A 16,727-nucleotide genomic window follows, 5' to 3' on the forward strand; every position below is an offset into this window, starting at 1 on the left:
GAGGTCACTACCATAAAACAAAAACAATTTGCACTTTCTGGTTTATTGGGCTTTTCTGTTAATGCGATTTATTATAAATGGGTAGTAAACTCTACCTTATTGCATTTGCGATAATACCGATAACTGGAATTCTGTGGGTTTTTACAAGTTATAGTGAAATGAGTTCCCCTTCACTGAAATCTTCAATCATATAAAAAACAAAAATAAATTTTCAGAATCTTCTCTTCATTCCTATTTACTTATAACAATGGTGAAGGGAAAAGAACCAACAGAAAGTGCAAGTGCTGGCATTGCTAGGAAACGAAACAAAATTGATTTAAAAATGAAGATGATTAAAAAGTATGAAGCAGGACAAAGTTTGTCATCTATTGCACGGAATTAGGTCTCGCTGCTTCAACAGTGAATACTATTTTAAGGGACAGTGTGCATATAAACACACAGTGATCAATGCATTTAAGATCAACGGTGATCACAAAACAGCATTCAGGTGCTATATCGAAGATGGAAAAGCTATTAATAATATAGATGCAAAATCAGATTCAGAAGCGAGTGCCCCTGAGTCCAATGGTCATTCAAGCAAGAGCAAGAAGTATTTATGAAGATATTAAGGATAAGTACGGCGAACCCCAAGCAAAGTTCATGGCAAGCAATGGGTGGTTTAACAGGTTCACGCATCACGCTGGTTTCCAAAACATTAAAGTATGTGGTGAAGTTGCCAGTGCCGATTCTGCAGATGCAGAGAAATTTTGTGATGTGTTGGAAAAACTGCTTCTAAATCTCCACAGCCCTCAACTTCCGCAGTGGTACACTTATCAGCTGGAGAGTTAATTCTGGTAACGATGCTCGAAAGGTAAAACTTGCTAATGTTATGCCTGTCTCCTCTCTCTTTTTGTAATTTTATAATTTTGAAATTTTTGTAATTTTGTACACTTTTGTAATTTTTCCTGTGCATGAGATAAAAAAAAATTGAATAAATATTCAATTTTTTATTCTATTAACATGTTCGTCGAACATTTCTTTTTTGCTTCAATCAAATTTGCGAGTGCTGCATAAGCAATTACAGAAATTCTGACACGTAGAGTTCTGCAGAACGCAACCCTTACATAAGTCGGAGAGTGGCTGTACTTAGATTTCAGACAAGCTTATTTTTGAGACTATTATACATAAATGACTGCTATACAAACTGGGCGGTGTGGCATTAAGAGAAAGTTGCTGCTATAGATAGAGGGATGGGCGGTTGAACGCGAAGAAGACAAATGTGTTTATCAATGGGGACTGCTCATCTTGGACAAATGTTATCAGATCCCCCCCAGGGTTCTGTGCTGGGCCCAGTATTCTTTTCTATATTGATTAATGATTTTGATGAATGCATATCAGCTTTAATGTTCAAGTTTGCAGATGATACAAAGGCTATCAGTGTAGTTAATCAGTTATAAGAGTATGCTACTCCAACAAGATTTAGACAAATTAGGCAGATGGCTGAGAATGGGCAAACTGAAGTTTATTATTGACAGATGCGAGGTACTTCATATGGGGAGCGGCAATTCTGGATTAACTTACCAGCTATGTGGTACCACACTCAGGCAGTGGAGAATGAAAATGAGTTCTTCAAGCATTAGACAGGTTGCCAGGATGGCTATCTGTCTACACTGAGGTTTTGTCAATGATATACAGGAATTTTGCCAGAAGGGATAAGGAGGTAATTATCTATTTGCATAAGACAATGGGTAGGCCACATCTTGAATACTGCATACAGATCTAGAAAATTCATTTTAGGAAGGCTATGGATCTGTTGGAAGATGTAGGAAAGAACAACAAGATTGATGAGTTGAGCCAAAGGCTGTTCTTACCAGGAAGGGCTTCAGTTTTGCAAATAATAGAATATGGAGATAAGGCACCTGTGTGGAGATAATTAAGATGTTTAAGGCCTCAAATGGATTGAGTAAGTTCAATGCTGATGGAACACTTCCTCTTGTTCAGACTAAACACAAGGAGGCATAAATTCAAATTGAGGTAGGATGGTTGCTGATCAGAAATTTGCCCTCAGCCACAGGGTGATTGATTGTCGAAACAAACCCTCATCTGGTGTTATGGACATGGTCATTTTGAATAAATTCATGGTGGAACTAGATAAACTGCTAAAGGGGAATGGACAGGTGAAATGGAAAGTACTGGCTTTTTTCGCCTTTTGTTTCATCTAGTGCTGTATAAGCTTAATTTCTTGCATCATTTTCCATTACTAATACTACTAACAACAACAATAATAATAATAATTTCTCTCTTTATAAGACATTAACAGGACTGTCTTGTCTTTTAAACTGATCAAGTTGTCCTGATGTTGCACAATAAAAGACATGATCTCTCCAAAAGGTTAATCAGTCATTTGTTTAAAATGATAAGACTGCTGTGATAACCTGTTTTAGGATAAACTGGTCCTTCATTAGATAGTAAGCAGTCTGTAGTGGCAACACAGACAAAACAGTCATAAAAAGGTTTATTAACCTTCTGATGAACACATCAAAAATATAATGTGAACGACCAGGTGGGATCATTAAGTGACCCCAGCAATTAATATTTTCCATTTACTAAGTACACGAAATAAAACACAATACAAAGCTACATAAACGTTTAATAGTAGAAATAACACACAAAAAATTAAATCAAACATAGCTGGTAAGTTAAATACTGGTAATAACGAAATAGTTGTGTAACATTTGCATTAGTAGGGCATACGATGCAAGCTTATACAGAAACAGCCAAAAAAAAACACCATTCTCATTTCACTCCAAATGTTTCTCTAGTTCTGCCTTGAATTTATTTAAGTTGCCGACCTCCACTACAACAGATGGAAGTTTGTTCCAACTATCAACCACCTGCTGGCTAAAGGCAAATTTCTGCATATGTATACTATATTATCTTTCCTCAATTTGAATTTATGCCCCCTCAGGTGAGTAATCTAAGAAAGAATCCCATTAGCATTGAGCTTGCTTAATCCGTTCAGGACCTTATACACCTCAATCAGATCACCTCGCAGGTGCCTAGTCTCCAGAAGCTGCAATTTGCAAAACTTAAGCCTTTCTTGGTAACACCAACCTTATGTCAACTCACCAATCTCGTTGCCCTTCTCTGTGCTCGTTCCAGCAGCTCTACATCTTTCCTAAAATGAGGCCTCCAGACCTGTATACAGTACTGAAGGTGTGGCCTAATCACTGCCTTATACAAGGAGACAATCACATGACAGTATCCAATTAAATGTCAGACAAGACTTCCCCTTAACAAACCCATGCTGTGTCTGAACTATAACTTCAGTATTTTCTAGATGATCCTACATCACTTTCTTAACCAGTGACTCCATTATTTTCCCTGGAACAGAAGTTAGACTAACAGGTCTGTAATTAACCGAGTCACCCTTTGATCCCTCTTTGTGAATTGGGGACACATTTGCACATCTTCAGTCCATGGGGAATTATCTGGGTCTAAGGAAGCTTTCATAATTATGGCTCAGGGTTTGCTTGCTTACTTTGCTGCCTCCTTTAATATAACTGGATAGATCCCATCCACCCCAGGTGCCTTCCTAATGTTTAACTTCAATAATTTCTCCTCCACTTTGTTCTCAGTTATTACAAAATCACTTAGCTCCCTTGAATAACTCCTAGTGTGTGAATGTAGAAGCAAATACTCATTCAGTTTATCAGCTATCTGAGCATGATCATCAATAGTCAAACCATCTATGTTAAGTGGGCTAATCTGATTCAACCCTTTCCTTCTAGAGTTTACATAAGTAAAGAACTCTTTGCTTTTTTTGTATCCTTTGCCAAATATTTCTCGTAATCTGCCTTCGCCTGCCTAACCTCCTTTGTGACTTGATTACAGATTAGCTTATATCTACCATAGGCTTCTGTGTCATCTGATAATTTATATGCATCCCATGCATTTTTCTTCTCTGCCACAAGCCTCATTAATTCATCTGATATCCATTTAGGCCTAAACCTTGAACAGTATTTCTTAGTTGGTATGAAAAGCCTAGTACCTCCCGAGATTAAGTCACAGAAGGCCTCCCATTTAGAATTCGTCATTGGTAACATCATCAGTTGATCCCACTGTATAGAATTTAAAAACTCTCTGAGACCACCTTACGAAAGCAAAAACCTTTCCCCTTACCCCTGATGCTAGTTTACATCTTTAAATCCCACATCAGTACATTGTGATCACTGCCACCTAGTGGTTCCTTTATCTGCAGATTCTTAACGCATGAAGAATCACTGCTGATAATCAGATCAAAAGTATTACTCCATCTGGTTGCCTCTTGAACATGTTGCTGAAGAAAACGTTATCCAATTAATTCACAAAAGTCTTGCTAGTGTGAGAGTGACCAACCCACAAATTCCAGTCAATATCTGGAAAGTTAAAATCCCCCATTATAAGAGATTCCGATTTACTGGCCCACTCATATTTCTCTGCACAATTGCTCATTATACTTATCAGATTCATTACACCTATAAGACACACCTACTCTCATTTTCCCTTTACCAGTGCTTATGTCACACCACACTGACTCAACATTGCATCGTCCACCAATGTAAATTCGATGCACTTTCTTAGATGTTATGTGTTTCTTAACTAACAGCATAACACCTCCTCCCTTCCTGTCCTGTCTATCTTTTCTGTACAAATTGTACTCCCCAAATTCCAATTCTGCACTGCTTATATTCGTGAGGCACCACGTCTCCGATATCCCAACAATATACGCTTTTGATGTATTGACCAGCACTTCAAATTCATCAAATTTATTTACTATACTCCTAGCATTGGTGTACATGTAAGTATACATACACCTATTCTTACTCTTAGTTACCCTAACACAATCCATATATTTACTTGTTCCATGATGACTCTCCCCAACAGCTCTTGAAATCCCCAGTACCTTGCTTTGCAGGCTGCTACTTATTCCAATAGAAGCAGTGCAAGAATCACTTTGACCTCTGCCTGTGGCTACCATTAAGCTATTAGTCTGTGAATCCCCCCTCCCTCAAGTTGGCAGTTTTACAACCCACCTAACACTGCCTCAATAGCATCAGCACAATCACTCCAGGGCCGAATTGCAGGCACTTTCAAATTTAACCCTAACTCAACTTTTTTCCAACATTGACCTCTACTTGTTAAGTGAGTCCGCAGATCTCCTACTCTTAATGTCATTAGTGGCAACATGTACAACAATATCACTCTCTGCCCTTAAAAGATAACTGCTCTACAACATCATCAACTTTTGCTCCTGGCAGACATACATAAATGAGTTTTGGTAGATATGCATTCCACTGAATTGTAATTAGTTGTTCTGGTTATTGCATGATTGGCATATTGTTGACTTTATTACAGTGGCATGGTTCCTGCAAACAAACAGATTACACATACTACAGTTTTTCATGATTTTCTTATCAAGGTTCCTGGGGTAAGCAGTACAGCGACCGCATTTCGTACCAGTTCCAGATGTTATTTTGCCCACATGGTTCCTGTTTTTTCTCAGTTTCCAAAATCATACATTGCATTCTACCCAAATAGCATTTTTAATATATTTGGGTAGCCTTGAGAATGCACAGCTATTAGCAGTCCTGTCAAATTCATTCCTAATTCTTCAAGGAATAGGGGTCTTCTAAAAGTTTTACCTCTTTCGTAATCTTCGTATTTCTTTGTGTACAGAACAAATCCATTGACTGCTGCCAAATTCAGAATTTGGAAAAATATCAACAATGGCCAACGCTTGGCATTACGGCAGGCTGTATATTCTCCTATCATGCAATCCAAAGTGACTACAGCCCCTATGCACTTATTGTAGTCTAGTATCACTTGGGGTTTGAAATCAGTTGTTTCATCTGATATATTCAAATCAAAGTGCTGAGTTGATAGTAAGATTATGCTCCTATTTTTCTTAGGAACATAGGAAATCATTATGGTATCCTCAGTGAATACAGCATTAGTTGAGTGCACTGTATAGTTTCTATTTGGGCGAAATTCTTGAGGAACCTCTTTTCGATTGAACGGCATAAGTTCCGTTTAGTGTTTTACCTTGCTTCAATAATTCTTGTGCAACAGCAAGAGATGTAAAGAGGTTATCAGTGGCAACTCCATAAGCTGACAATAAACCTTCCTTTTCGGGTGCACCATCTATCATTCCAGTATAAATTTGCATGTTCCAGCAATAAGAATCGTCTACATTACATAAAGTCCATATCTTTATCCCATACCTGGACAGTTTCGATTTCATATAAACTCAAAATGGACACCAGCCACGGAATGGAACAAGCTGCTCAATCAATGTATAAGTCCCCACCAGGAATATGCGCTTTTTTACAATTCAAAACAAACATGTGGAATATATCCTCAATCACTGCTAACACTCTTCTTGCCATTGTGGTCGAATCTCTATATTGTCAAATCTAATGAATCTGAGCAAATCCTTCAATTCTAGCACGTGACATGGTTGCAAGAAAAAAATCACACATTGCAGTGCAGGATTTCTGTGGCTCCATAATTCTAGAATGGGTTCCTGACATGCTTTGAGTGAACCAGAAATAATTAACAGGCCTATGAACACTTTTATTTCTACGCGACTTACTTCCTTCCATTCATCACCTTTCAGAGAGATAGCTTTACGATTGGTTTTTTGAATAAGTATATCCAAAATTTCGTCAGTAAGAATAAGTCAAAAGCTTCTATGGGTGCCGTAATCTTCTCACTATAACTTGTAAGTCCAGGTTTTTTGTTCAATATGTTTGTTGCAAGACGTCTTCTTGCAGATGGTTGGTATTTTTGACCACAGAGTGCCATCTTTAGTCAAAATTGTATTTACAGAATTATTATTTTTGCCATTGTCAGATAATTCATTACCAGCATGTGCAAAATTTTCGCTTTCACTGTCTTCATTGGATGAATCACTAACTTGTTGCCTTTGGCTTTGTGAAATGTCTTCCAGTAACACGTCTTCATCTTCCGACAATTCCAGTTCATCAGGAATATCCTCAAACTCTTCGTTTACTAACTTTTCAAGTTCAACTTCGGTCAGATACTTATGCAACATCATCCAGCTACGGACTGCTGAAATCAAGCACGTGAGAATATTATGCTATGGGCAACAAAGCAAGCATGTTGCGGCATGTCCTAACACACTTTCAAGCATGCTCTGACCAGACCTTTCATGCTTTACAAAATGTGCCCAAACAAATAATTGCACTCTATAATAGTTAACAATGTTATGACATCGATGGCTACGTGAGGTCACTAGGTGACCCTAATCAAGAAATTTTTTTTTCTAAGTTATTAAAATTTTTTAAGCAATTAACCCATAGAGATCTGGAAAAATGTGAAAAACTTGGCTAAAAAAATAACAAAGCCTCTACAACATTAATTGAAAAAAAATTGTAAAAAAACGTTGTGTTGGGGTCACATAGTGACCCCACCTGGTCATCGTAAGGTATGAGTGATCAAGGGATATTTGAAATCAAAATTTTCTAACTTGTAATATAGCTACAGCTATCCGTTTTGTTGGAGTTTTGTCACTAGAGATCACCTACTATCTAATGAAGGACTGGTTAGACCTGAAACAGGCTGCCACAGCAGTTTGTTTTTTCTTTTAAACAAATAGCCAATTAATCTTTTGGTAGGACCATCTGCTTGAATGTAGTGCAATACCAAGGCAAGTCATTACAAAGCTATGCTTGTTCTGTAAGAATTAAGACCCCTGCATTATCATTAATTCATTAATGAAGTTTAAATCCTACTGGATGCAAAAACAGATGAAGAGACAAGGTAATCCTGTAAACACCATATAATTTCTGAGAGGCCATATAGTTTTAGCTGTATTATAACTTTGAATTTCTGTCTTTTAGTACTATCTTTTATTCAGAAAACTTTTTAACTTAGTGCAAACTACCCTTACAAGTTACAGCTATGTGGATTGTCAGAGTGCTTTCATGAGCAGGTGACCAGTTTGATGTCACTTCAGAACAGCCAAGGGCAAAGAAAGATTGAAAATGCACAGTGTGGGTCTAGCTGGAAAAATGTATGCTTCATTAAATCAATGGTTAATCTGTTTCAAAAACGCTAACTTACTGATATGCATCAACAACAGATTTAATTTCACACAACCAAGATTTCTCCCCCCCCCATCATTATAACCAGTCAATACAGCTCATTTGGGTGCACGACTAAAGCAGGGAGAAAAACAACAGGCATTTTAAAGTCATTCAATTTGGCTTCATACTCCATAATAACATTATGAAAGAGAAGGCCAAGTGACCTTGACTGCTACATGAGAAACTGAATGAATTTTGCCACAGTACATTACTAAAAGCAAAATGTCATGTAAACTAATAAAAACTTCATTATAATAATTATTTTTTAAGAATAACAGTTAATTTTTTCTTATTCTACATTGCATACATAGGCTGTGTTAGGGTAACTTAGAGTAGAAACAGGTGCATGTATACTTGCATGTACACCAATGCTAGGAGAATAGTTAATAAATTTGATGAGCATAAAGTGCTAGTCAAGACATCAACAGCAGATATTGTTGGGATATCAGAGACGAGGTGTCACAGAGACAAAAGCAGTGCAGAATTGGAATTTGGGGAGTATAATGTGTACAGAAAGGATAGACAGGAAGGGAGAAGGGAGAAGGGGTTATGCTGTTAGTTAAGGAACACAAAATCTAAGTGTATCCAATTGATGCTGGTGGATAATGCAATGTTGAGTCTGTTTGGTGTGACATAAGCATTGGGAAAGGAAAAATGAGAGTAGGTGTGAGTTAGAGGCCTAATAAATCTGATGAGTATAATGAGCAATTGTGCAGAGAAATAGAGTGAGCCAGTAAATCAGTGTTTTATAATGGGGAATTTTAATTTCCCAGAGATTGACTGGAATTTGTGGGTTGGTCACTCACACACTAGCAAGGCTTTTGTGGATTTATTGGTTTATTGTTTTTTACAGCAGCACGTTTGGGAAGGCAACTAGAGGGAGTAATACCCTTGATCTGATTATCAGTAGTGATTCTTGTGCATTAAGAATCTGCAGATAAAGGAACCACTAAGTGGCAGTGATCACAGTGTGCTGAAGTGGGATTTACTCAAAGAGAACTACCATCAGGGGTAAAGGGATGGGTTTTTGCTTTCGTAAAAGGTGCCTACGGTAGTCTGAGACAGTATTTAAATTTTATAAGGTGGGACCAACTGATGATGTTACCAACAGCAAATTCAAAATGGGAAGCATTCAAAGAAATAATCTTGGAAGCTACTAGGCTTTTCATACCAACTAAGAAATATTGTTCAAGATTTAGGCCTAAATGGATGTCAGATGAACTAATTAGACATGTGGCAAAGAAGAAAAATGCATGGGATACATATAAATTAACACGTAACATAGAAGCTTATGATAGATACAAGTTGATCTGTAACCAAGTTACAAAGGACGTTAGGCAGGCGAAGGCAGATTACGAGAAATCTTTGGCAAAGGGATGCAAAGAAAAACAGCAAAGAGTTCTTTACTTATGTAAACTCTACAAGGAAGAGGATGAATCAGATTGGTCCACTTGATATCGATGATTCAACTGTTGATGATCCTGCTCAGGTAGCTAACAAGCTAAATGAATATTTTGCATCTACATTCACACATGAGGATTTATTCAGGGAGGGGAATGCCAGAGGTGTATAAAACTCGGGCAGTAAGCTAGATAACCTTGTAATAACTGAGAGTAAAGTGGAGGAGAAATCGTTGAAGATAAACATAAGAAAGACACCTGGGGTGGATGGAATCTATCCAGTTATATTAAAGGAGGCAGCACAGGAAGTAAGCAAACTCTTAGCTATAATTACGAGAGCTTCCTTGGATTCAGGGGAGGTACCCATGGACTGGAAATAGCAAATGTGACCCCAATCCACAAAGGAGGATCAAAGGGGGAGCAGGTAATTACAGACCTGTTAGTTTAACTTCTGTTCCAGGGAAATTAATGGAGGCACTGGTTAAAGAAGCATTGCAGGATCATCTAGACAAGACTTCAGTTATAGCTCGGACACAGCACGCGTTTGTTAAGGGGAAGTCTTGCCTGACCAATTTGATTGGATAATATGATGTAGTCACAAAGTGGATGAAAAAAATAATTTTGATATCATATATTTGGATCTTAGAAAGGCTTTTGATACTGTTTGCACATAGAAGACTGCTGCACAAATCGGAGCAGTGTGGCATTGGAGGCAAATTGCTGCTATGGATAAAGGGATGGTTGAGTGGGAAAAGACAGAGAGTGGTAATCAATGGACACTGCTCTTTGTGGACTAATGTTATTAGTGGAGTCCCCCCAGGGTTCAGTGTTGGGTCTATTGTTTTTTCTGTATTCATTAATGATACTGATGATGGTATATCAGGCTTAATGTCTAAGTTTGCAGACAATACGAAGATAGGCAGGGTTGTTAATGACACAAATGATGGTATGCTGCTGCAACAGGATCTAGAAAAGTTGAGCAGATGGGCTGAGAAGTGGCAACTGAAGTTTAACATTGACAAATGTAAAGTACTGCATATGGGAATCAGTAACCCCAGAGTAATGTATCAACTGTGTGGTACTACACTGACAGTGGTAGAGAGTGAAAAGAACCAGGGGTAATTGTGCAGGCAGATATGAAGTTTTCTGAGCAGTGCAGACAGTCTGCAAGAGTAGCTCATGGTGTCTTGTCAATGATATACAGGAATTTTTCTAGCAGGGATAAGGAGGTGATTATCCCCTTGTATAAGGCAATGGTCAGTCCACACCTTGAGTACTGTATACAGGTCTGGAGGCCTCATTTTAAGAAGGATGTATGAGCTGTTGGAACGATTACAGAGAAGGGTGACAAGATGAGCGAATGGAACAAAGGATTGCTCTTACAAAGAAAGGCTTAAGTTTTGCAAATTAGTGTCTGGAGACTAGGCACCTGCGAGGTGATGTGACTGAGGTGTATAAAGCTTGCTCAGAATAATCGCCTGAGAGGGCATAAATTCAAATTGAGGAAAGCTAGTTGTAGGATAGATGTGCAGAAGTTTGTCTTTAGCCAGCAGGTGGTTGATTGCTGGAACAAACTTTCATCTGTTGTTGTTGTAGAAGCTGATAGCTTAAACAGATTCAAGGCAGAACTAGACAAACATTTGGAGCGAGTGGATGGGTGAAATGAGAAGTGTGTGTGTGTGTGTATGTGTGTGTGTGTGTGTGTGTTTTGGCTGGTGCTATATAAGCTTGCTATCTTGCATCATGTGCCCTTGCTAATGCTAAAAGTATTTTTTCTCTGAAACACAACTACTGATATTCTGATGTTTGCTATAACTAAGCTCATTATCATTTGTTCCCATTTAAAAAAACTGAACTGTTGTTTGTATTTTAACCATACTATCTTTTAGTTAGTATAAATGTTTACAGATGTAAATATTCATTGAAATATGTGTTCTCCAAAACAGCTCCACCTTATATCTCTCTAAAATCCAGAAAATTTTAAAATTTTAATATCTTTTAAAATCCAGCACCTTAATCCCTGAGTGTTAATTTTCAATTTTTTTATAATTATTACCATTTTTAATGATATACTAGAGGGCTTTAGCCCCTGCTCGCTTTGCTTGCCAATGCCTCTGCACGCTTTTCTATGTAAAATGTACAGTTGGGCAGAGTAAGTCAGATCTTATCTACATAAAAGAGACACCTGTTGAAACGCACTGATGTTCTTTCTTCCCTTTTTACTCTCATCCTTCAGCTATCTCCTTCACTTGTGCTTTTTTTTTTCCCTCTTTTGTTCTCCGTCAGGAAGCTCAGGCAACCCCTGATGGAGAGCAGCCAGAGTACTATGGACAGCCTGGCTCACCTCCCAGTGGTGGTGGAGAGCAATGAGAAGCCCCACTAGGGGCCCTGCAGCCAAGAAGCCAGCACAAACAACAGAACCCAACGCTAAACTACACTGGTGCTGTCAGACAACTAACACAACACTTTTCTGGCTTTTACAGAGGTTCTATATTCATCACAAGAGTACTGATGGAGTAGATGTGGGAACCACAGGTGGCACCCTACCCAAACATTATGCCACTATGATCAATATCTAATCAGGAAATGATCTATGTAATTATTTACCTATGCATTTGTAGTGACGTAATTGCCCTGCCCACTTGTACCACATGACCAGTGTCTCTCTTCTCCCACTGGCTACTCCACCACGCAGCATTCTCAAGGTTGAATAAATATCACTATGTAATTATCTACCTGCATTTACATAGGCCACTTAGGAAAAGGCCTTTTGCTTCGGGTTCCATAATTCATGAGGAATATTGTTGCATCCTAAAGAGCAGGACTAAAACATTGAACTTAAATATTTACAAACTATATAAATATTCAAAATATTTACAAAATACTAAACTACAAATATACAAAGTATATCAGGAACAATCGAACATCAAATGATGCAGTGCGTGGTCATGTATTACAGAGTGAAGCAAAGTGCACGAGGTTGGTGAACGTTACAGAGGCAGTTTTCTTTCAATGGAAGACAACAATGTAATTATTTACCATTGCATTTGTAGTGACATAATTGCCCTGCACTCTTGTCCCATTGGCTTGAATAAATATCACTAGGAGGAAAACCTTTTTAATGTACAGAGCAATATGCCACTGAAGATTTAGATTTGAAAAAGGATACATGCCCACAAAAAGTTTTTAAAGCACTGCACTAGAGTTAAAATTCTTCACATAGCCCTGATTAAAAACATCACAATCATCTAGTAAAAAAAAGTGAATATCCCTTGGCTCTGCCCCCCACCCCAGTATAAATGGCAAAATCTATTGGTTTAATGATTTTGAGCAATACAAGTAATCATTTGTTCACCTTTGTATTCATAAAGATAAGTGCCAGGAACCTCTTTCCTCCATACACGTAAGTTGTCTTTACTTATCACCATCTCCCAGCCATCGTTCTCAAGTCGTTCATTCACCACTTTTTGACAAAGTTTTGAAGGGTTATATGGGTTGGCATTAGTCTTTTGAAGTCTTTCCAACTCATCAGCACATCTATAATGGAAAAATATTGAGATATAAAATTATTCCTAAGAACTATATATTTCTTGAAATTAAAGAAAAATTCTAAAATGCTTTACCAGGTTGTGCTTTAATAATTTAATAAAGTGACTACAGGGAACCCCCATATTATTATTATTAGCTATATGGTGCAAGGAAGCCTGAGGCTTATGCTGCACCAGCAAAAAAAAAAAAAAAAAAAAAATCCCGAGTTACCCTGAGAGAGAGAGAGAGAAAAATGATGATATCCAGCTCAGGATCCTGGGTGTGCCAAGCCCAAACTCACCAGATGTGAGCCCCTGGATAACACGGTACTTCTATAACATAGTTTCACTCTAACACGATTGATAAATTGTGGTAATCCTCACACAACATGGTTAGAGAATTTCAGCAAACCTCACACAACACGGTTTCAATCTAACATGGTTAGAGAATTTCAGCAAACCTCACAGAACACGGTTTCAATCTAACATGGTTAGAAAATTTCGGCAAAACTCAAATAACAGGGTATTTTTGAGCTTATGCTAGATGTCATTTCTATTATGTTAGATATAATTTTTCAACATTTCCACTCTTTTTGAATCCCCGCTGTTGACCCGCTAGTCAAAAAATATTGAGAAATCCCTGTATTTTATTTAGTTGGGAAATCCCCTTGTTATGTTCTGTGCTATTGCATTTGTGCTTGTTGAACTTGTGGAAAAATCTAGATTTCAAAGTTTTATTACTATTGGATAGCCAGGCCAAAAGATTTTAAGTCAACCAAATGTTGAAGTTGTTTCTACAGTTGTACTAGGTTAATACAATTTCTTTCATTCAGCCATTAGATCAAGCCATTATATCCGCCTTTAAAACTCATTACATCACAAAATCGTTGCAATAGATTTTGGAAAAAATTTATTCCAAATCTATTGAAGTAATGGAGGCATGGAAACATTTCTCAATTTTGGACTGTATCAGAATCATAGCTTTATCGCTCAAAGTAAAACCGTCAACGTTAAATGCATGTTGAAATATGTATGGCTAGAGTCAGTTCATTCAAGAAATATGGTCGAACCAGCAGAAAACGGAATCGGTGCGATAGTAGAACTTGCTACGTCGATAGGAGGGAAAGGTTTTGATGATGTGACTACTGAAGCCCTTGTGGATAGCACAGTTGATAGAATCGCCCTCCTCCCGAAACTGGGCGGAAAATACCTGATTTCGAATCCCATCAATGATGGTAGGAATTTTTATGGGTCTTTTTCACAAAGTGGCTGAGTTAGTCGGGCTCAGGCGAGGGTAGCATTCAATGGTTTTTTCGTCCAGCAAAACAGAAAATTGACCTCGGGATACAAAATTTATAGACAATATATGCAGAGCAACATGGCCTTAGTTGCCGATGCTCCTAAAAAAATAATAAAAAAATATATATACATGATTACTGAAGACATTCAAGAATTACTGGTAGAAAAAGAGGCTGGTGAAGCAGATTTGGTGGAAATCACATCCGAGGAGAGGCAAATCAAATAACTTCAGAGGATGACAAGTGCAAAAGAAAATTCTGAACTACCAAATTTTACGCTAAAAAGCATACAGGAAGGCTTTTTAGTTAACCGAGCAATTAGAATCAGAGCAATTTCTTAAATGCAGATTCTTGAATGAAAGGAGCCAAAAATTCAAAAGATTTGTTAATTTTTTAAAATTTTGTTCATGAAATAGTGTATTTTTGTTAGCTTTTCTAACATTTTATTAACAAAATAGTGTATTTTTGTTAGCTTTTGGAATGTTACCCCCCCCCTTTTTGTACTTTTTCTTAGTCCCGTATAACACAGTTTCGCACAACACGGAATTTTAGAGGAACCTAACTACTGTGTTATATGAGGGTTACCTGTACTTGCTTCTACAAATCTTATGATTTACTTGTACAATAAAAAGCCAACAGACTGCTCTGGTCCAGAAAAATCATTTATTGGAGAACTCCACTATTAGGAAAACAGGTAACATTTTTTGTAATATGGGTAAGTAGGCTAGAAAGAATTAACTGAAAAACTAGCCGTGAACGGAAGAAAAGGAAATTAGAAATTCAAACTATTCCGAATCATAATGAAATTCAACCACAGAGTTCTACTATGCCTGATACTTACCAGGAACATAAAACTCCAGCAGAATGAGTGAAGGAATATTGTGCATGAAAATAAATCCCTATAGTGTTTACACAAGCTGACAGCGAGTGAGTTTGAAAAACTAGCGTACAAAAACCCATTTGGATTTAGTTGTAATATTTGTGATTGTTTATGGTTTCAATTAGATTTGAAACCATTTCCAACAACTTCATATGAATTACTTCAAAATGAATTTCCTTTACAAGAAATGAGTACTTTCATGACATGTAATACATGTCATACTTCATTAAAAGAGGGACGGATACCAACTATAGCCACGTCAAATAGATTTATATATCCAACATATCCTACTGATTTGCCTCCAATGGATGTTGTAACTGAACGTTTGATATCACTAGGATTATTCTTTATGAAAATTCGTTGTTTACATATGAACATGGACAATATGTAATCGTTGGACAAGTAATAAATGTACCAGTTAACGTAAATACGATGGTTCATCAATTACCTAGAGAATTAGATGACGATTATGCCATTAATATACATATAAAACAAAGACTCATATATAAATCATCATATCTACAAGGATGTGTGCAGAAGAAAATAGTGAAAATATGGTTAAGGTATTTGATAAATTCACCTTTGTATAAATTCTACGGCATAAAATTGAGTGACGATTTCTTGGGGACAAATGATGATAGTGAACAGGAACATTCAGATGAAATTGTAAAACCTGTCAACAATGATGATGAACTATTGTTAATTCAACAACAAACATTATTATGGTCTGAAGATAAATATTTATGTATTAGCACCGGGTCAGAAATCATCTCCAACAAGTTTCATATTTGATATACATGCAGAAGAACTTTCTTTTCCAGCTATATATTTTGGACGTGCATGAAAATTTAAAATTGGATTGAAAATTACTCCTTTTATGATGGCATTGGAAATTCGTAGATCTGATCATCGTGGAGTAACTCCACAACATTTGCTATATATGGCAATGAAAATTATGCAAATGCATACTGCAGAAAATTTGCAAATTGCATTTAAATTAGTAGGAATAACAGCTAACATTACTCGTTCTATATCGGAATCGAAAGAATTTATAAACAAGTCATTAGAGTCTAACTTGGCATTTTATAAAATCAATTCCCAATTCAGCATATTATTGGAGTCAACGTAAACGATATGTGTTTGCCATGATTCATCAATTAGAAAATCCTACAATGTTGTAGGATTTCCTAATTGAACCAACTTAGCCTGTATTACTATGTATGTTATACAAATTCAGATATAAATGAGAAATTACAACTAACAAAGTTTTGGATCTACCTTACACGGAAAGGGCTAGATTAATAAATGAAGACCCCATAACGTGTGCCATATACTTTAATAAAATTGTTGAGAGTATACTCAATTTTAAAATCGAAAACTTATAGCCTTTTTGGGAATTATGTTGTGAATTTCTTTAAATGCACTGAATTTCAACATCGAGGAAATCCACATGCACATATATTATTATGGACGAACAATGCACCCTGTGCATT

The 16,727-nt window shown here is 37.0% G+C and overlaps 1 protein-coding gene across 2 annotated transcripts in view; it reads right to left on the reverse strand.

Moving 5' to 3' along the window:
- LOC150083227 (stAR-related lipid transfer protein 7, mitochondrial-like) overlaps positions 1 to 16,727 on the reverse strand; it is a 109,755-nt gene that overhangs the window by 75,293 nt on the left and 17,735 nt on the right. For both annotated transcript variants that reach the window (XM_090377123.1, XM_090377122.1), the window contains exon 2: positions 12,885 to 13,066. In XM_090377123.1, the coding sequence (XP_090233249.1) occupies positions 12,885 to 13,066 (182 nt within the window). The remainder of the gene's footprint in view (positions 1 to 12,884; positions 13,067 to 16,727) is intronic.

Source organism: Mastigoproctus giganteus, chromosome 7 (assembly GCF_048544385.1).
Source record: "Mastigoproctus giganteus isolate SK-2022 chromosome 7, ASM4854438v1, whole genome shotgun sequence".
Lineage (NCBI taxonomy): Eukaryota > Metazoa > Arthropoda > Arachnida > Uropygi > Thelyphonidae > Mastigoproctus > Mastigoproctus giganteus.